At 34.7% G+C, this 23,558-nt stretch overlaps 1 protein-coding gene across 1 annotated transcript; it reads right to left on the reverse strand.

Moving 5' to 3' along the window:
* Positions 1 to 289: 289 nt before the first annotated feature.
* Positions 290 to 2,674, reverse strand: LOC128173304 (uncharacterized). Its single transcript, XM_052839014.1, has 5 exons — positions 2,262 to 2,674; positions 1,930 to 2,019; positions 1,653 to 1,745; positions 1,384 to 1,446; positions 290 to 1,155 (listed from the first exon to the last, which is right to left on the reverse strand). The coding sequence occupies exons 1-5, from the start codon at positions 2,285 to 2,287 to the stop codon at positions 522 to 524; spliced, it is 906 nt and encodes a 301-aa protein (XP_052694974.1). The 5' UTR covers positions 2,288 to 2,674; the 3' UTR covers positions 290 to 521.
* Between the last annotated feature and the right edge of the window lie 20,884 nt (positions 2,675 to 23,558).

Raw genomic sequence — 23,558 nt, forward strand, 5'->3', positions numbered from 1 at the left:
ATTCTATATTATGGGTGTAACGGTTACACCCACAATATTAAATGATAACAACCACTGTAACTTCTATTATAGTATGGGCGTTAACGGTTACACCCCGAGCACGATTCAGTATAAAAGCCGCAAGCGTTTTTGAGAGAAATTATTAATTAACGAGTCCTAATGCTAGAAAACTTGACAAAAGGTATGTGAACATTTGTAGAATATTTATTATTGATACTGTAGGCAATACAAAAAGATACCCAATGAATATCAACAGACAACATAAGCTTCTTCGAATACATAAAAAGATTTTGTTTCATAATAAGTTGCAAGACTTTCTGTAGTATGGTATATAATGTACACATTTTCAATAAAATACAAAACAAACTTAGAGGGATAATTATTTTAAATTATACGTTTATTATTAACATTTTTATGCTATGTTGTATACAATGTACACAATGGTGCACAACACACACGATACGTAGTCCTTTTCAATAAAATACAAAAAAAACCCACCCAGAAGGATACTCAATTGAAAATCAAAATGTATAATTCTTTAAAAAATCTTTAACATAGTCAATGAGCATCGAAGTTTGTAATAAATCGACTCTCATAGAGTCAACCAACTCACTGAGAGCATTTAATTCCCCTTGAAGAGGAAAGGCACCGCCAGCTAAACGTTGTAAAAAACCCACATTAAATCCTCGAGACGTACTGCATTCTGGCGACTGAGGAGGGGGGTTCTTAATAGTTGTTGCAGCGGTTGTAAATCCCTGAGACGTACTGCATTCTGGCGACTGAGGAGGGGGGTTCTTAATAGTTGTTGCAGCGGTTGTAAATCCCTGAGACACACTGTATTCTGGCGACTGAGGCGAGTACGCAGGAATTGTCATGGTACATTCTGGCTCTTGAGGGGGATAGTCGGTAGTTGGCGCGACGGTCTTAACCGTAAATCCTTGAGACGTACTGCATTCGTGCGATTGAGACGAATACACAGGTATTGTCGTTGTGGTGGTCTTAAATCCCTGAGACGTGCAGTTTTCTGGCGACTGAGAGTGGTATCCAATAATTGTCGGGGTGGTCTTAAATCCCACCGAAGTTCCCAAACACCTGGAGGTTCCATCTCCCCGTATTCTCTTTTCTAATTTCTCATACTTTGATGGGTCCTCTTTTCTGAATAATTAAAAAATTAAACACTATTTTTCACGGTTTTTTTTTCTTAAAGTAATTATAAATAATTAAAAGAAATATTGTAAAACACACACTCACAAAAAGCCATACGTAACCTTAGATTAAAAAAAACTAACACTAATTTTTATGTTTTCTCCTTAAGATTTAATAAAGTAAAAAAAAGATGAAAGAAAAATTGTACAACAAACACACAAAAAAGCCATGCGCTACCGTAGATTGGTCAGTATGACATCTTCATCCTCCATTACACTTAGTTTTTGTAGCTTTGTTCTCCTACAGAATAACCAAATAGTTAAAAATTAACTCAAATGTTACATGAAGACCTTGCAAAAAAAAAAAAAGTAGGTTATTTGATAAAATACTATATATAGTAGTCAGTCTAAAACGAATTGTCTGACTATAGATTAATACTACATAAACAATTACATGGTAGTATAAATTTAACAATTAATGGTAAATTAAATAAAAAAATCATATACCTCTTGTTTAAAATGTAAGAGTCCTCCGCCTGACTTAGTTTTCTTTTAAGGGATGGGGACTCAATTTCTTCCACGTCGTCTTTGGGAGAATTCCTATAGAAATATGATTATATGTAAAGTAAAAATTTTTGCTTTCTTATACATGTTATCAAAATATTATTGTGACTCGTTTTCAAAAAAAAAGTATCACATTGTTTATCTCCAAAATGAAATGTTTGTAATTTTATTTTCGTAAACTTTACACTATCATTCAATGTATACATGACATTGTATATACCCTGGTTCAAAAGCAACTAGGCAAAGCTGTTTTCCTAGATCAACCCATTCCTCTTCAAAATCTCTAAATGGTCTAGCCTTTTCCTGTTCGCTTTTAATAAGAAATTAATGAAACCTTAATATTTTTTAAAACCCAAAAGTAATGTTTAAAAAGTCTGACAAAATACAATGAAGTATTTATGCAATATACATGTATTATCAAAGATGATCACAAAAGATCGAATTCTTTTTTTTTGAATTAAATTTAATTTAACGCTATATTTTTCATACTTGAGGTACATATCATTAGTTTTACAAATTTTTGAAATTGAAATAGAAAAATAATAAACTTACATCATGTCCAAATACTTCTGTGCCATTATGTTGGGTTGGTAGTTATTCTGCTGATGGTAGAGTGAAGGAAACAGCTAGTATTTAAAGGTATTCGCTTTTGGGTGTGATTATAATACGTGATTTTACGATATTTTTTATGCATATAATATACATAAAAAATATCTTTTTTAAAACTACCGCTGCTTCGCGACATATCTGCGCGACACACCTGCGTGATCTGTTTAATCACTGTGTCCTTAATCAGGTGAAATCGTGTTGAAGAAATTATGTAAATTTATAATACATGTAATTGTTCTAATTTTCTACACATGTACCTTATTAAATGTGACCTTTTTGATTCAATTCATCATATTTACTCGGCTGTGTAATTATAAAGTACTTAGGTCATTGTTTTCCATATCTATACATTGTACATGTGGTATAAAACAAATTAAATATTAAGTCATGTAATTCAGCAGTAAATTATTTTTATCTACCTACATAAAAAATATTTTATATTGTGTACAACATATATATATATACATATATATATATATATATATATATATATATATATATATATATATATATATATATATATATATATACACACCCATTTACTAAGGTAAAGTGAGCCGATTTATCAACATAATAAAATTATCATTTTACAAATAGTTATAAAACAAATAAAATTATTGTAATATTCCGCTGTGAATTATTCATACCTACCGATACAAAGTAAAAATGAAATTACAAGTAGTTTGTTTTGACCAAACAGGAATAAAGTATATCGACCTTTTTTTAAAAATATGTTTACTAAAAAAAACCTACAAGAAAACTTTTCAACACTGCAGCGCATATTATTTTAAGAATTTAGCCGAGATTTAACAATCGACTTTTGATAAATGCACGAAACGTGATTTATTCGAACAATATTATGGGGATAGGATCAGAAATATATGGTTGAGAAACTGGATACTCTATTTAAAGGCGATGTTGTATCAGCTTGACATGTACATGAGGGCTATCCTCAACCAGCGCCAGCACTGTGTAGTGAAAATAAACAATCAAAATAAGTTGATGAATTATAAAATACATTTATTATATATGATAAAGGGCCACCAACATGCGTACAAATGATGGGGGCTGAATGTGTGAAATTTGTGACACACACTTGTCTCATACAAAAATGTCCTATATGATTTTCGAAACCGTCTATCAAACCAGGGGCGGATCCGGAATTTGAAGTTAAAGCGGGCGCCAGTTTTAGGCAAGGGGTCTGAACAGCCCTGGTTGGGGCCCAGGGGGTGATTTTTAATTATTTTTGTAAACGTTTGTAAATATAAGACCTTCAAAATCACAGTAAATTAAACTCCTGCCATGCAGAAATATAAGAAACATATCTTTTTACTTTTTTTCTTACGAATTGCTGTTAATTTTTAAGCAGTTAGATCTACGCCAATTATGGCTTTAACTAAGAAAAAAAAATCAAATCACTTCCCAGTTAACATGGTTTGTTCCCGTTTTGCACACATTTGAAAATTAGGTATCGAAAAAATGTGTGCGAAACGGGAATTTGACCAGGTGAGATAATTGCTTAATTGCTATAGTCTATATCATAATTCCTGCGAGGGCAATTGACAATAAAATAAATAAAACATATCTACTCGCAATTGAAATTTACATGTATTTTATGTTACAATATAACTTGCATAAAAGCATATTTACATAATAATTGACATTCATATTCATAAATTTGATTTCAAACATCAATTTGGTCATGAACAATTTCATCATTATTTTAAACAAGAAAGATTATTGCAAAAGTGTTGAATATGTAGCGCCTTTGTTTAACTTACTGCCGATAGGAAGTACATGTACATGCTAAAAGTTTGAAGGGAATATCTTAATATTTAATTATTGCTTTTGCTGACATAAATGGAAGAAATGTGTCTAGTGAAAACGCTGCTAAATATTTTTCATTTATGTTGTGTTATATCTTGAATAATCGAAGAAAATAGACAAACTGTATGATGATAAATAGGCAATTTTATATGCATGCTTCAAAAACTGTAAATATTATTTCACAAAACCTATCAAATGTATTCATAATTCATGCATTTTCAACCTTTTTCAGTTTGAGGTATATCGCATCAATATTAAATTATTATTTTTGTCAGATTTTTTATGTATTTAACCTCCGATTTGAAACACTAGAAAGTGACCCGACATATACTAAAGCGGTGATGTCATAAGAACTACTGTCAAGGTCGCTGCTTCAAACATTGGAATATTTTCTGATAAAAATCTGTTTTCTTTCATAATATTCTTTCTGTTGATACCAAACAATCAATTATAAACATGCGTTTTACATAATTTGCAACTAAATTGTAAAAAGAGACACGGAGTATCCCATATATGACTGTCAATGTAGTTTTCCCCTTCATCATATAACTATCCATTGAATAAGCTTCCAATTGGCTTTGGACCAGCAATTTTTCCTAATTCATTTGGTTTTATATTTAAGGTAAATGGACAAATATGTAAAAGTCAATTCATCTAATCTAATCATTATTTTTTTATCAGACTTTTTAAATATATCATAAACATTATTTTATCAACCGAAAAAAAATGGTGATAGTTATTAGACCTAAAACACAACAAAATATCTGTATTCTTCTTGTTTTATCGTTAAGGCGCTGATAAAACACAGGTAAAAATCCAGGTAAAATCTTTGACAGAAAGCTGACTATAATTGCTATCACAACACAATTCACACCTATTGTTCTATACCCAATTTTCAAATGTGTGCAAAACGGGAACACACCGTTAACATATCACTTTTCAGTTAAAGTTCTGTTTGGCAAATTTAAAAACAACTTAATTTAATTAATAATCTGGGTCACTCATCAAGTGTAGAAAAAAAAGTGGCGCGCCACTCTCTAAATGCGTCCATTTTCCTAATAAGGTTACATTTTGATCACATGATGATGATCCGGGTACGAAGCTCGTGCAACTTTCGCGGCATTGGAAAGTTGGATAGCAATGGAGAAAGCCGTGAGAATCGTCGTCTGGTTATTATTTTCATTAGGCCAAGTTTTAACATGTCATCTGTGTCCTGGTATACATGGTATCTACTCTTGTACATCTGCGGGTACATCGGGATGCGTGCGATTAATAAAGAACGAACTGAAACCTGTGCATGTGAGGGAAATACGGGTGTTTAGCTGCGACGTAAGGATTGTCGGATGGGACGTCCGTCCCATCAGAATGCCTCGAATAAGAGACGGAAACGGCAAAACCTGCCCTTGTGAGTATTTTTTTAAATATATCATTTTCTTTAAGATGCTGCATGCTTTTACTTATGAATGATAAAAGTTGGAAGGCACCGTGGGAAAGAGACTTATCACGTGACGAATTTAGGTCAATAGAAATGAATGAAATTTTACTATGGAATGTGGGGGCTATCTCATAAGTCTATTTCCGGTAGTTGCCTTGTGTGTCGTAACGTAACAGTACCCATTATTGCCGATTTCATAATATTGCCGAAAAACTCGGTAACGATTTGGTGTCATTGAATTTTGATCATGAATATTATATATAAATTATGGAATTTTTTTTGATACATTAAAGCTGAACACCGCTCGTAAATAGGCACCGTCACACAGATACCTGGTATATAAACCCTTCGATTTCGTTACACCCGATTGCACACCTGAACCTCGTGGCCGACATGTAGTATTCCTTTTGTGGTCTTTAGATTTTATGCATTTTTTTCTTATCTTATGTTCATTTTCTGTTCGTAAATAATGCATTGACCAATTTATTTGATGTTAGTATTCTCCTGGCTTCAAAAAGTGTGTAAAATTTGATAATTTTATCGCGACCGGGTAACACGGCGAGGCAAAATGTACGTCCACACAGGTGAGACCTCTACAGCAATCATTTAAAATGCACAAATAAACCATTTTATACATCAAAAATAAAAATAATTTTTTTGATCTCAAATCGTGTCCAAGTCCCTTTAAGACACCGTAAATTACGAGTTAAAAGTCGGCCATGTTTTGCCATAGCACCACGGGTGAAAACAGAGAGCATTATGAGACGTAGACAAAAAATTTTGTTTGATGAACTGTAAGTTTAGCTCGTTCTTTTCCCCGCGCACACTTGTTCTTAGAGCTCGCTTCGCTCGCCGGCGAGCTGCGCTCGCTATCATAATAAATAGCTAGCATTATTTTAAATTCCTTCAAGCTCGGAAAACAACATCGGATATGTTTTCCGAGCTTGCCGGAAAAGCCCGAGAAGATACGATTTCTACAAAACAGTATCAATGGTTCTTGAAAATTTCATCTCCAAATTAAAATTACAGTAGATACATAATGATTAATGCACAGTCAGTGAGCTATGCCTTTGCCGATGTGAAGCCCACTCAAGATTCACAATTCTTGATTTAGACCCCACTCCAGCACAATTCCAATACACCACTGTGCCTTCCTATTGTTATTTAATTGATTCAGAAATTTAAACCAATGTTTTAAAATTCTGTTTCTGTGTTTTATAATGGCTACAGCGCTAGCTCACCAATCTTTTTAAAAGATAATCTTGTATCAATTAATGTAGTACTCAAAATGAACAATTTAATCTTAAAACCGAATATTCTTCGAGCGGGATAACTTACTTACCTGTGTTACGGTAAAATCAAATCGTACGCGGGATGGACACAATAACGTAAACAAACAGGTAATCGATTCGATTTTTGATTTTTTTATATTTATGCATTAAAACCGATAAATAACGTCGTTGCACTGATTGAGGAACTGTTTAGTCGCATTTTTTTTAAAATCAAATTATTATCTTATCACATATAACTGAGCGTAGTTATCATTATTCGAGCGATTCGTTCGGCGATAAATGTAAACACGATCTGGAAATAAATTATTAACCACTCGGAGTTATTTTTAAAGTATAAATTCTTAAGCATTTATAGCTAAATAACATTTATTAATTCGATATGTTCAGGTTAATATCGGACAGAAATCTGCGTCCCTGTTTTGGGCATCGAAGAAATTATATGAAACGTGAAGCAATGTCTGTTTCTTGTATACATGTTTATCTTTTAAAATGCCGAATTGGTCGTTTATAAATTCAAGCTTTTATTACTTTGCAGACTTTAAATGAACTAAATACAGAAATCTATTTCTGACGTCAAATGTTGCATCGAATTCTCGCAGTAACTCCGTACTTGCGTACGAAATGACAGAGATGTAGCGCCGACATTTTAGGTGGCAGGGGACAGTTTTTTTTATACAATTCATTGTAGCCAAGGGATGCATGTCTTCGGAACTCTGTAACTAGAATTTCCTCAGTTCCCATTCAGCACAAATACCTTTAATTCACTCTTTATAAGGCCAGTCACCAATTTCTGAAGAACATTACTAGTCAAAACCTGTAAAATTCTCTACATACGGGTTTTTATGAGATTTTGACCCTTTCATATTTTGCTAATTTTCATGATTTTTCAGCTTTTTAGACCTCCCCTAGCTAATTCCCTGCAGAGGGTTGACCTTCCGTATCGCGTGCATGTTGCACTATCACATGTCAGAAACTTACCGGTGTATAGTTTACAATGTCCCATCCACCTACTTTTTGTGTTATTTTACCTCCCGTCTGTAACTTGCAATTTCACTGTGTAAAGTCAGCAAAACCGCAGGTTTCGCATTTTACTTCTGATTCTCATGTACCTAACATAAGGGGCCTACATATTGCATATCAATTTCAACAAGAGACACCCCTCTAACTAATGATAATCATTAAAAATCATTTCATGAATTTTAGCAACATTCATAAGCCTTCAAGTACAGCAACTCTCAATTTTACAAAAATATTCGGATTTTGCATGGTACAATTGGCAACATTTTGTGTACACATTTTACAAGGTACAATTGGGGACATTTTGTGTACACATTTTACAAGGTACAATTGAGGACATGCATTGCATGAAGATGACAGATAGCACCCTGAGTTGACGTTCATCATCAATGTTATCGCACTCCTACGGAAGTAATCAAATCCATTTTATATGCACACTGTATTCCTACTGTCTAAACCTGCCACAGCATACTTAAGAAGCAATCATTCAACACAATTAAGATAAAACAGTATTGGGGACATTTTGTGTACACATTTTTAGATAATACAGCATTTGGGACATTTTGTGTACACATTTAACAAGGTACCATTGGGGACATTTTGTGTACACATTTCACATGGCACAATAGGGAACATGCATTACATGAAGATGACAGATAGCACCCTGAGTTGACGTTGATCATCATTGTTATCACACTCCTACGGAAATAATCAAATCCATTTCATATACACACTGTATTCCTACTGTATAAACCTGCCACAGCATACTTACCAATAGTATCACCTTCTTCTGTGCATTCTTTCTTGTCATCATCTTTTTCGCCCCACTCTGTGCTACATATGTCCATATTCGTTATACTGTTTGCTACAAGTCAAAAAATAAATTACATGTAGTTGAGTAATCAACTTCATCACTATGTTCTACAATACACTGCAAACCAATCCTAATCTAATTTCTATACACACCTTAATCAACAGGTGTCTGTTTGTCATCCCTCCTGCCTTCAGTAGTGGCCATCTCCTTTGAGGAGGAGGAGGAGAGATAGGAAGACGAGGAGTCATTCTTGCCAGATCTTCCCTGTTCTCGTCGTTGTTTCACTGAAATTTAATCATCAAGTTTAAAATCATTACACCTTATAAGCATATTGTGTATCAATTATGATATCAAATGACAAAACCTGTATTTATTTGTATCAATGAACAACGGGCATTTTTTGTACATATTTTGCATGGTACAATTGGCAACATTTTGTGTACACATTTTACAAGGTACAATTGGGGACATTTTGTGTACACATTTTACAAGGTACAATTGGGGACATGCATTACATGAAGTTGACAGATAGCACCCTGAGTTGACGTTGAACATCAATGTTATCGCACTCCTACGGTAGTAATCAAATCCATTTTATATGCACACTGTATTACTACTGTCTAAACCTGCCACAGCATACTTAAGAAGCAATAATTCAACAAGGAGCATTTTGTGTGTACACCTTTTACATGATACATTTTGGACTCTTTGTGTACACATTTAAGATAAAACAGTATTGGGGACATTTTGTTTACACATTTTACAGGGTACAATTGGGGACATTTTGTGTACACATTCCACATGGCACAATAGGGGACATGCATTACATGAAGATGAGAGATAGCACCCTGAGTTGACGTTGATCATTATTGTTATCACACTCCTACAGAAATAATCAAATCCATTTTATATACACACTGTATTCCTATATCCTATATCCGAAACTGTCCCTTGCTACCTTAGTGCGCATCAATGTCATGCACCGCGTTCTTGATATAATAATTATTCTTAAATGGTTTAACTTGCAAAACGTATTAAATTGACATTGAAAATACTTTGTTAAGCCAATTTTCGCTTTGCAAAAAAACTCTGAAATTTATACTCGAATCTGATTGGATGCAGGATAGGATAGGATAGAACTTAACTTTTATATTTTTATCATTTATCGTGCATCCTATCCTATCCTTGTCAACTTTCAGGATAGCAGCATTGTATTTACTGCAAAAAAAGTTCAAAACTGAATTAATATATCATTATATAAAAATACTGGCAATTTTCTTGTTAGGTATTTTACATTTATCAATGGCCGTTCATACATATTGTAAATAATCTATTATTTCCAATAGGTATTTCATAATTTTATTTTAAATTTAAAATATATAGCATATAGTACTAACCAAAAATCAAGAAACATTTGACGTTTTGTTGGGTTTTTTAGCCCGATTTGGGGTTATACCCAAGTATGTTTGAAGAGATTGAATGAGGCTCATCAAAGGAATTTTCGTCAACTTCTTGGATCCAGCTGTAAAAGGAAAATAAAAAGTGAATTCTGAAAAATATATTGAAGATAAAACCAAAATTAATAAACTTGCAATCAATTTTTCAGCTTCAATTTGAATTTCATATTCGAGGCCGTCTATTACTTTAAATAATTGTGTATGATTTTAACAGTTTGATATAAATATATCTCTCTGAGTATTATGAGGTGATCAAATAATGTTGGGAGGTGATCAAATCCAATAAAGTCCTAAGAGCTTTATGATAGATTTGATTATGCCCCGACCGAAATTATCACCTCATAATATTCAAAGAATGATTCCTTACATTTATATCATTATCAGAATATGTATGATTTTATATTGAAATAGTCATTAATTAAATTTTTTGGGTCCATACATTTAACAATAAACTGGTAGTTTTGATACATGGTGTACCTAAGACTAGATAAATTCATCAAATGATCAAATTACATGGTGCATGATTCACAGACTGGAATGGTAGCCCTGTTCTTGTCCACCAGTCTAGGCAATTCTGCCTGTCTGTGGTGCACCTCTATGTCTTTGCTCTACTTGTAATGCCTTATGCAGGTTTTACGTTCAAGTGAACACAAAAAATCTGAGAGATCAGTTATTTAGTCTTAAATGCCATGTTCATGTCATACTACTGGCAATAGACCGCAATAGCTTGAACAATTTGTAGCGATCAAATATGTTTCATATAATGCAGACTTATTATGATCTGGCAGTCCTGACTGAATAAAAATTATTAGCATCCACTATGGTTTTTGAGAGAACATTTGTCTTATGTTCCGGCAAAACTTAAAATAAAACCAATGCCATTATAATATATATTAGACATTTCTTTAAAAATGTTGTTGAACTTCTGGGTGCTGCCTCACTTATTTTGGGAGAAATATCAATAATTTAACAAGTTTAAAAGTTGCTTGTTTTCGTTTTCATATGACATGTCATTTACCCGGAACTGTTTATTTCTTATTTTATGCAAGTACTAATATTGGGAAAAGACTTATAGACATCAAATCTTCACATATGGAATGTTGATCATGAGTTTTCTTAATGCATTTCAGCAATATCAAAAAAAGGGGATAAATCTTATTCTGTGAATGGTGCTTCTTTCAAAGTTGGACAATAATTATTATTTCTCTCATAATCTTTAGTATGTTCTCTGCCAGTTGTCTTATAAAGATGTACAAAGAACATTCGCTTACTTGAAATTGCTTTCGGGGGAGATGCAGCTTGAGATATGATTGAGCGCATCAGGGATATGTCCATATCATATGCATGCTGGTGAAGAACTTCATTAACAGAGAGTTCTTCTGTTGAAGGATTACTAATGTTTCCTTTACAGATTGTTCTTCTGTTGAAGGATTACTAGTGCTTCCTTAACAGATTGTTCTTCTGTTGAAGGTTTACCAGTGCTTCATTAACAGATAGTTCTTTTCCTTAACAGATAGTTCTTCTGTTGAAGGATTACTAGTGCTTCCTTAACAGATAATTCTTCTGTTGAAGGATTACTAGTGCTTCCTTAACAGATAGTTCTTTTCCTTAACAGATAGTTCTTCTGTTGAAGGAGTACCAGTGCTTCCTCAACAGATAGTTCTTCTGTTGAAGGATTACATGTGTGTGTACCTCATACTTCTTGCCTTTCTTTGTCTATTATAAAACACATAAAGTAATGCTCTTTTGAAAGAATATATTAATAATGAAACAGTGAGAATGCTACATGAATGACCAATACCATATATATTTTTATTGTTATGGCCCATGGTCTCAGGTATGCAGTTAATGTAATGAGACCATGACACATACATAGTTTGTAATGGTCCATGGTCTCATGTATTCAGTTGACATAATGAGACCATGACACATATATATGCTGTAATGGTCCATGGTCTCATGTATACAGTTGATATAATGAGACCATGACATCTCTATAGGTTGTAATGGTCCATTGTCTTATTTATGCAGTTGGTGTACTAGGACCATGACATGTTATATAGGTTGTAATAGTCCGTGGTCTCCAATGTGCAGTTGATATAATTATACCATATCATGTATATAGGTCGTTATGGTCCATGGTCTCATGTATACAGTTGATATAATGAGACCATGACATCTCTATAGGTTGTAATGGCCCATTGTCTTATTTATGCACTTGGTGTACTAAGACCATGACATGTTACATATATAGGTTGTAATAGTCCGTGGTCTCCAATGTGCTGTTGATATAATTCTACCATATCATGTATATAGGTCGTTATGGTCCATGGTCTCTTTATAAAGTTGGTGTAATGAGATCATGATATGCATAAAGGTTGTTATGGTCCATGGTCTCATGTATACAGTTTATATAATGAGACCATGACATCTTAAGAGGTTTTTAATGGTCCATGGTCTTATGAAGATGTGGTTCTGATGATAATACCATAACATTTATAAAGATTGAAATGGTCCATGGTCTCATTTATTCAATTGATAAAAAGATACCATGACATCTTAAGAGGTTTTATGGTCTCATGTTTGCAGTTGTTATAATCCCCCGAACCCAGGATTTTGAAATGGCATTTGAACATATAAAATATCTTTATATATAAAACTGTGCATCCGTACATGTATAATATAGAACTGCATTCTCTGACAAATACATGATATACAATAATACAAGCACTTGCTACTTATTCGATGCATTCTAAGCATATGCATTACAGCATAATCTACTGTCTGTGCTAGCGCTATTTTTATCCGACATTACGTAATTGTTGTCATTATATAAATGGTGTAAGATATTTTTTTCATAATAATCAAAAATAAAAGCAAAACATGTTTTTTTTTTTAAAGCAAATGAATAAAAAAAAACCGCCGTCTATACGATTCGAACACCCTCTCCATGGAGAAGGATGGACTACGAGCCTCTGCTTATCACAGTGAGCTACGCTGACACATTAGAGTACGTGTAAATAAAAAACACTTAAGCTATTGATAATGGGCCCCTTTTCAGTGCCGTTTTTATGTAGAAAATATCAACAAATTGCTTTTGTCTCGTAGTAGTTAAGCACTGATGAATACTTCTGATTTATCTGCATGCTTAAATTTACTCAAATTAGCATACATTTAAAATATTTTAGGATTTTTAAATGTCTATAAAAATCTAAATCTACTTTCATTTCCTGATCAGGAGGGGGTGGGGTTTCCTGTTCCGTTGTTGCTGTCTGCGTTGTCGCGTCATTGAACTGCACAGGCGGGGCTCGAGTCTCGCTCATCATTCGATAATATTTATCCTCAGGAATCAGAACCATTTTTCGCGTATGCTTCATTTTAAAAGTTTCATAACAAAATCTCTCACAAAAATTCGAGAAAGCAAGCGGTAATGTTTTTTTGATGCGCGAAGTTTAGTTTTCACAGGCTTCTTTGAGTTAGTAAAGTTAATAAAGACTTTTTTGTGTCTATTTACAATGGATTGTATCTTCTGACTTAGAGGAATTGATCTGCTTAGGACACTGTGAATGATCTTAATTATTGCTAGCACTTGTCTAGCGCTAGCCGTGTAAATCAAGCCAAATATTTGTTCTATCGGGGTGTTCTTGTCAAAAATTAATTTCAAACAAGCATTCTGAGAGTATTGCATAAGCAATACACGTCCCCTACCGGTTTGTATTATTCTATGAAAGCTTCCAAGCACTCAACTATTTCAGAGCTATTGTAAACGAGATATCATGCTTTAATCAGAGAAAAAAGAACAGAGGAAATTAAAACTATATAGTTGATATAGAAATTGAATACAAAATAGGTAAAGTAATACTTTTTATTTTATTTCCTGTAATTTCGCCAAGTCTATTCTGTATTTGCTGGTAAAAATTTGTGAAAACAATGCACTGTTATGCACAATATCATTTTTTACCGTCTTTTGTACCCCGAATCAAACCAAACAGTTAAACAGCCCAACCCGACAACGAATCCGATTGTAATAATACAAAAAAAAACCCTGCCGATTAAATTTACAACACAATGTTTAACACTATTTTACAGAATTTATTTGTTTGTTAGAAATGATTAAAAGGAATGGTACAAGTAACGCACGATATTATTACTGACTACATACTGGCCTCGTTTATTCTATACACTCCGAACCCGATAACGAACCCGAACATTAAAAAATTGGAATATAAAAAATTAATTTTCTCGCAAATATGTCAATCAGACGCTACAAAAGTGTAAACTTGATCTGTAGTTTGACATTTTGAAGCTGTTCAGCAAGTTTCATATTATTCCTCAAGTGCATAAAGAAAAAAAGTGTGGAAAACTGAAGTGGGACAGACAGACGGACGGACGGCTAGACAGACGGACGGACGGACTGACGGACGCAGAGGAAAGCTATAGTCCCCTCCGGTAAAACCGGTAGGGGACTAATAAGATGAAACGTTTAGTAAAGTAATGCTCATTTTTTCCCGATTTCTACATTCTCTTTTGACAATTTCCCTACAAATGAACAAAATTTAAAGTCTACAAGGGTTTATATACAACACAGGTCTCGACCGGAAAGACGCCAGTCCGGATGCGATATTCCTCTTCACTATCGGGAGATAAATCTAACACAAGGTAACCATAAGGTTTTCTCGTGCAGTCATTGTATGCTTCAATCAAAGTTTGAGATTTCCCTGGAAAAGCCTGTGTGCATAAACACTGAATTTGCGAAACATCTCTTGGATTTTTTAACAAAACCAAGTAATGGGTTTTTAAGTTTATGGTCCTTGAATGTTTCCCTTGACAATACATGTTTTGATTTAAGTATAATACACTCAACATTTTATGATGCGCCCCCTGTGTAAACAGTTTTTCCATATCCTTGTTGTTATTTCATTCATTCATTAAATCGTCAATAAAAATCAAATTATGATCACCGCTAAGTTCCTCTATGTCAGAGTCGGATGGTAAACCTTATTGAAAAGTCACAAACGGAAATCGAATTATCATGACCTGAAATTCGTTCTGATAGACACCCTAACAGTATAATAATCTTCTAGGAGTTACGGGCTCAAACATTTCGGCCATATTTTGGATGAGTTTCCTCACAAAGGTTTTTTTTACCCGAACCCGTTGTGCCGGATTTGAAATTGCTGTACAACTATTAAACGGAAACATGTTGAAGATTCTCTTTCTGTTTTGATAATGACTGATAAGAGCTTCGTGTGACTGTATTTAAACACACATAAAACATGAACAAACTTACTATGACAATACATTTATTAGTCCCCTACCGGTTTTCACCGGAGGGGACTATAGCTTTCCTCTGCGTCCGTCCGTCCGTCCGTCCCTCTGTCCCACTTCAGTTTTCCACACTTTATTTCTTTATGCGTTTGAGGAATAATATGAAATTTGCTGAACAACTTTAAAATGTCAAACTACAGATCAAGTTTACACTTTTGTAGCGTCTGGTTGACATATTTTCGACAAAATTATTTTTTTATATTCTAATTTTTCAATGTTCGGGTTCGATATTCTGCATATCAGTGCATTGTTTTCACAATTTCCACAAACCGGTAAGGGACGTTTATTAGTCCCCTACCGGTTTCACCGGAGGGGACTATAGCTTTCCTCTGCGTCCGTCAGTCCGTCCGTCCGTCTGTCTGTCCGTCCGTCAGTCAGTCCGTCTGTCTGTCCCACTTCAGTTTTCCACACTTTTTTTCTTTATGCATTTGAGGAATAATATGAAACTTGCTGAACAGCTTCAACATGTCAAACTACAGATCAAGTTTACACTTTTGTAGCGTCTGATTGACATATTTTCGAGAAAATCAATTTTTTATATTCCAATTTTTTAATGTTCGGGTTCGTTATCGGGTTCGGTGTGTAACTGAATAAACGAGGTCAGTATGTAGTCAGTATACTGTGCGTTACTTGTACCATTCCTTTTCCTGTACCATTCCTTTTATCATTTCTAACAAACAAATAAATTCTATAAAATAGTGTCAAGCATTGTGTTGTAAATTTAATCGGCAGGTTTTTTTTGTATTATTATTACAATCGGGTTCGTTGTCGGGTTGGGCTGTTTAACTGTTTGGTTTGATTCGGGGTACAGAAGACGGTAAGAAATGATATTGTGCATAACAGTGCATTGTTTTCACAAATTTTTACCAGCGAATACAGAATAGACTTGGCGAAATTACAGGAGATGAAATAAAGAGTATTATTTTACCTATTTCCTATTTAATTTCTATATCAACTATATAGTTTTAATTTCCTCTGTTCTTTTATCTCTGATTTAAGCATGATATCTCGTTTACAATAGCTCTGAAATAGTTGTGTGCTTGGAAGCTTTCATAGAATAATACAAACCGGTAGGGGACGTGTATTGCTTATGCAATACTCTCAGAATGCTTGTTGCTTAAGCAATACTCTCGGAAAGCTTGTTAAATGTATCCAACTTTAATAAATTTAACAATTCATATATTGTCAATGTCCAGGCTTGGGTTGCACTCCGGGCACTCGAGCAAACCCATCTGCATAACATGGTACAACACTGCCCAAATCCACTGGTATCTGGAAATTGATTTCAAGAAGATTGTTCTTCAGTCGATTCCACTCCGGTATTCTGAGGGAAAGTCCTTGCTTGGTGGGGTACATTTTTTTCTTGGCAGAGTTCCGCGCAAACTCGAATTTTCGAATGTTCACACACTTGTATGGTGATGTGATTTACACATGTACATTGGCGCCGAGGTGCAGTCGGTAGTCCCTAAGTTCGTCCCTTTTTACTTCTTCCAGTTTTTGGTCGATTTGTTCGACGTTATCACATAAGATACGCCACCTGGATAAGGTCATGGCCTGTCGGCGAACAGTCCAACATCGATGATGGTTTCCTCTTCGCATGTTTTTGGATTCTTACACTCTCAACGTGCGTTCGCATCCTAATTCGAATTGAAAAGTTTCTGAAAAGTCTTGGCTCATCATGTTTACTTACAATTTACGATATGATATTCGTACCTCGTCGAATGAAGAGATGGTTTGCTTTCTTGTAAAAGCAGACCTTAAATGTCGTTTCTTGTTTACTTGTAAAATAATCTTGTTTAGGGTAACAGCACATACGCAACCCATATTAATAAAATCGCTGCTTGATATCAATTAACTGTCTATTCAAACGCAAGTACTGTCCAGTGTCCTCAATACAGTGTTTACAAGTTTTTTTAATAGAAGGAGAAACAATTGGAACAGCAGGCAACCTAATCTCGGCGAGGGGTCTGCGGGTCCAGGGCAGAGGCCTGGTGGGGTGACCAGGGGGGGGGGGGGGGGGGCGAAGCCCCCGGCCGAAAACGCAAATAATCATTTTTGAAGGTACTTTTGCTGCTTCTAAGGCCATCTAAAAGTATAAGTTTTATGAAATGTCTACTGCTAGCAACTGCTTAATATTACCTTAAATAGTGCCATTTTAAAGACTATTTTTTCTCTATTCACCAATATGTAAAACAAATTCTTGAACATTTTTTTTTATCCAAATTACAGCTAATAAAAATATTTATGTTCTAAACTTGTTTGATGAATATTCTGTATATTTACTCCATTTCGCATAAATCTACCTTTCAATAAAAACATCAATCAAAACTCTATTTTTTAATTTCATGTTGATGCATTACACAACTTAATTCTTAAAAGTCATCATCTGAATTCCAATCAGATTCACTTTCAAAATTGACAGTTTTGCTGTATTGCTGTGCTTCCCTGAGATTTTTTGCTATTTTTAATTGAAGTAGAGTATTTTCCAAAAGTCTGTCTTTTTCATGGTCATCATCACCACAGGTTGATCCAACATCATCAGCTTCATCTTCATCACTAAAATTCAGTGCCATATGATAAGAGGGATTCCGACTCAGTCTGGACTTTTGCCTCCATATATGTTTTTATGCTGTCCTCTCCTGTAACAATAACATTTAATGAGTTTATATCATAGTTAGGTCTCAGAATGTGACTAGATCTCAAGATTATCTTTAATCAATCCTACTGGAAAAAATTTACCTGAAGTCCTACTGGTAGGAAGTTTCCTCCTTTTCTTGTTTTCTTGTGCGCTAAGAGAGGTAGTAGACAGGTCAGTGACCTTTTGTTGTGGGTTTGCCGCTGCTAATGCAGTAAATGCATCACCCATTTTATTTATGCCAGTGGCAACAGATTCCATTGTGCTTTGAACTGTTTTCAATGCACTTAAGATTTTTTTTTTTGGAATCTGCTGATGTTTCATCATCAGAAGGCCCCAGTAGGGCATCCTCATCATGACCAGTAGCCATGATACTAATTTACAAAGTTTATCCTTTGTTTACTTAAAAACGCGGGAAAGTCGAGGATAACGATAATATACTTGTAAATATAACACATCCACGCTGAAGCAGAGCTGAAAGCGCACTGAGGTCTGATAAGCTAGCGCTATCATGTGGTTTCGGAATGACTTTGACAGTGATGAAGTAGAACTATAGATAAAGTCTCTGTAGGTCATGGAAATGTTGGCGTAAATGCTTAGGTAGCGGCGTTCGTGGGAAACAAAGTTGGGTTATCTTATAAAAAAACCATTTTTTTCAACAGTTGTTCATATAATAATAAGTTTTACGAACTTTACACTTGACTTGTCTATCGGCGTTCTTCCTGGGAATATTCTCTCACCGAATTCGGCATTATCAATGGCCTTTTTCTGCGATTGTGCTAAATGACGGGTGTCACGGAGGGCCTCCACTGTCTGTCCGTGTACACCCATGGCCTTCTGGACTCCTCGGGAGGCTGCACTGTCCCCATCGGTAGTGATATGCCTGAGGTATGTTGGCTCGGGGTCACTGAGGAATTCTTGACAAATTTCCTCAGTGGCCAGATCCTCTCTGCCGATGGGCTTATCTATCATTAGGGTGGTGGTGGATTTCCCAGGATGGTCTGGACATGTTCTTCCTATTACTCTGTTGTGACAAAGCTTGTTTTTTGAGTGCTCTGCATAGGCGTCGGAACCTTGGTGGGGGGGGGGGGGGCTAGGAGTGGCTTAGCCCCCCACTTTCTACCTGAATGGGTGTTTGGCGAGGGAATCCATGGCACTTGAGAACGTCTTTAAGGTGAGCTCTTTCTCTCTACAGGTCCTCCCTCACCATGTTCACAATCTGGGGTCCCACCTTGCTAGCAGTGTAATGCAAGCCTGTGTATGACAGGGCAGGACAGTTTAGGGCCATGAAGATTTCATGTGGTGTGGTCCCCATTATTGAGTTGTCCATAAGTGCAACCCACAGTCCGATGTTTGGTTTTGCTGTCTTAGCCCCACGGGTCTCTGACTCTGTCTCCTCGTATAGTTCGGTGCTCTCCGAGTGGAGGTTGCAATATATACATTTTAGGGTCTCTTTCCAGCAGACGCCCTTCTGTTTTTCCCTTTGGAAGTCAAATTGTAGGTTTGTTTGGCAGTTTGGGCCCAGCAGCTTGTGTATATGGTATGCTGCATAAAACATGTCGCATCTTTTTCCAGCATGAAGCAGTCTATATGTTTCTCTTTCCGCCTCGGTGGTAGGGTTAGTCTGAGGCATGTTGCACCGTGTCTTGGTGCGGAGTGGCATTATGTTCTCTTTAGATTCTGTATGCAGAATGTTGTCTCTTAAAATACATTCCCCTGTCTTTCTCTATATATTTATACTAAATGCTTATCGGAGATTCGCCCTCTCAGAAGGCTGCACACAATCATAAGGATATTCTATTTATTATACAAAATGTTTATAATAGTCCCACCCATCTGTCAATTTAACATTTAAAATAATGGAACCATTACTGTGACGACATGCGTAGATTAGCTCCTGGGACCATTCAATATAAATGGCAAGTGAACCTACTCCTCCGTAAAAACAAGATGATAAATGCTCTGTGTTGTTGGAATCTGATTGGTTTAACAAGAAATCTTACAAGTAGTTGTACAGTCAATACTATATAGAGTATAAATAAATCAGGTTACACAATGAATTTTTTTTCGATATAGAGTATTAAAACTTAAGAAACACAATATATGTAATGTCATACGATTTTAATCATAATGATGATGTCAGACTCAAAGTCTTGCAGGAGACAATTTGGCTGTTTCTTTAAGCTGAAATACTTATGACATCAACAGTTATTTAGAGAATTTATTAACTTTTCATTATCAATTTATTAATAAGTTAAAAGATGGTAATATAAACAATAAAATTCTTTTTTTGATGATTCATGCGGGTTATGAAGGTAGCAATCGTTGCAGGAAAAATTTACATAACCCGCTAACGCCGGTTATGTATTTTTTGTGCAATTTTGCCATCTTCATATCCCGTATGAATCACCAAACAAAGCATTTTATTGTTAAAATATTAAACCATCACATCGGGTTATCACTAGTAGATTTATTGTTCTTGTAAAGCTGATATTGTTTTCCATGTGAAGTCTTGTTTCAAAACATTGAATAAGAAATTGGAAAAGAATTAAAGTTATTTATCACTATATTTTAAAGTTAAACATTTAAAAGAAATAAGATTTTAGCTATGCTCTAATACATATACTTTCAATTGAATCTGTTTTCAGCTCGTATCCATACTGGTTGTTTGTTGTGGACAGCAGTTTATAGCTGGACCCCGGCACCAGTCTGTTCTTCAAATCCTCTTTAAAGGTGCTTATGATGTGGGGTTCTGTATCCTCATCGACCAGGCCTGAGAACAGAAACGTTGTCGTCTTTCCTGTTGCGGAGTACCTTGAAGTTGTTGCCCTCGTCTCTGGTCCTTCTAGGATGAAGCACTTCACATTCTGGTATAAGAAATATTTGAAGAAATTGTGAAATTGTTTTCTTCGTATCAATTATTTAAAAAAAAATAAACAAATTAAATCTCAGTCTTATTATTTTATTTTCCATTTTTTTTAAATAAAAATTTAATGTATGATCATGATGTTAATGAAGCCCTCTACCAAAATTTTGAAATTTTGGGTTACTGGATAGATTATTTGACATTCCTCCAACTGTAGGTCACCCCTTGCCAACATCAAAAAATTGATATGAGAGTTAACGATTAGAAGAGTCTTAGATTAGGGTTTGGACCAAAAAAAAAGAAGCTTAAATAAATTGCAAACTTCAAGTCCCCTGACAGGTGTATTTAAGGGCTATGGTACTCGGGTGTTTGTCAAGGCTTGTTGGCGTCTTATTTTGCTTTCTTTAGTAATTATAAAGAAACTGGCTTAATCTTTCACTCGTTAAGCCATTTGCCATTTAGAGGAGAAATATTGTGGCGTCTAAAGAAGCTATTACATAAAATAGGAGCTCAAATGCCAGAAGGATATGCGAATTGAAACCTTTTTTACCATAAATTAAAGTAAAAGGTTTTTGAGTAAAATTTATTCTAAAGAAAATGTAATTTTTACTGAAAGATGGCAAAGGGGAATAACTCAAGTTTTAAACTTCTGATAATCAAAGGTTCAATAAAATTAAAAGCAATAAACTATTTGTCAATTTAGAGAAATCAAAAAGATTTAAGCTTTAATTTTTTTAATTTCATACATCTTATAGTGTTGTATATCTAAAGGAGATAAATATAGACTTAATATAATTACTAATATCCAGCCCTCTTAATATTAACAAAACAAAATAGTGAAAACTTAGAGTGACACAGCTGATAGATATATTTAAATGCATATTATAAAAAAAATGGTTTATTCCAGTATTTAATATGGAAATAGATTTAACAATGCCCGAGAAAAAACTTATTTAATGATATTTTTTGGCCATGATTCCTCTCCACTTTATTATGAGCGACGGAAGACGCAACGCGCGCACAAAACAAACAATTTCTTCTCACCAAAGATTAGATTGTGTATGAAAAAACCCCACCAATATCATAAATGTAAATATAAAATAATTAATATATGTTAGATATGTTTAAAAATACCTTAAAAACGTATATTATATACAAATATCATATCTACATGGTAATACTACCCCTTTTTGTTTTCTCTGTTTATTATCTACTTTTAGAGTTTTTAGTTTTGTTACTATTTTGTTACTTTGATTCAATTTTCTTTAAACCACTTGTTTCGATTTATGTACAGTAAAACACATAAAACATTTGGACTATTTGGGGGAAGAAATATTAATATTATTCTTTAGTTAAAAGTCTGTTTTACTGTACCTTATGTAGTTCAGCTTTGGCCATCATTAAAAAAAATGGTTTTACCGATTGGGAAAAAGTACATGTACCAAAATCAAGATTTCTTTTGTTTACAATTGATGAGCATGTTATTTATATTTTCAAAGGCAGCATTAAAACCCTATTAATTTTTTTTTTAATATTTGTAAAAAATCAAATTTTCTATCAAAAAAAGTTATAAAAACATAGTATATTTAATTATATTTAATTATATTTAAAGAGTAACGTTTCAAATACATGTAGTAATGTCCAACTTGATTTGTTTATTTCAGCTTGTGAATAAACAATTCTACAAGCCAAGTTCTGCTGGTGAAGTAGGAACTTTAAGCCAGTTACGAAATTTTGTTCACAGAATTGATGTCCATGGTGGAGATAAAGTTATTCAGAAGTTCAGGCTAGGAGGTTATAAACGCTAGCTCGGGCTCCAGCTCCAACTCTAGCTCGAAAAGCAAGTTTGGAGTATGGCTCCAAATAATTTTAGGTTATAAAATCTGGCTCGAGCTCTGTCTCCAAAATTGGCTCCAAAGCTGTCTCGAAAATTTCGAGCTGGAGTACATACTCGAATTGTGGTTATAAAACTTTCGAGTACGGAAAATATACTCCAAATGGAGTATGTAAAGCTTAAATCGAGAGTAAGCTAAAGAGCTTACTCGAACTTTCAAGTTTGTACTCAGGGTGTCGTCTGCTTTCATAGAAATGGCTGCACATCAACGCATAGCCAACAGAGAACGCGTTCTGCGTAATTTTAGGGATAGGTCAAACCCACTGGAGGACTTGTCAGCTTCTGACATATTTGCAAGATATAGGTTTCACCCAGATACCATTATGGATCTCCTGAGGCAGCTCCCTGACTAATCTACTCATACAAAGAGGAACCTCCCAATTCCACCCCTCCTTCAGCTGCTTGTGACATTAAGATTTCTTGGTACAGGTGCCACCCACATCCTTGTTGGTGATGATGTGAAGATCTCAAGATCAACAGCAGGGCGATGTATAAGGCAGGTATCGGCCCTTATTGCAAATTTGGCACCAAACTACATCAGCTTTCCAAGGGGAGATCAGGCGCGCCAAGTGATGCTGGAGTTTGCACATATTGCAGGTTTTTACTAAGATAACTATAACGAAAACATTTACTCTGATCAGTACTTTTACTTGGAACATAACTTGTTTAGGAAAT

The sequence above is a fragment of the Crassostrea angulata genome, chromosome 2 (genome assembly GCF_025612915.1).
Source record: "Crassostrea angulata isolate pt1a10 chromosome 2, ASM2561291v2, whole genome shotgun sequence".
NCBI classification, from domain to species: Eukaryota; Metazoa; Mollusca; class Bivalvia; order Ostreida; family Ostreidae; genus Magallana; species Magallana angulata.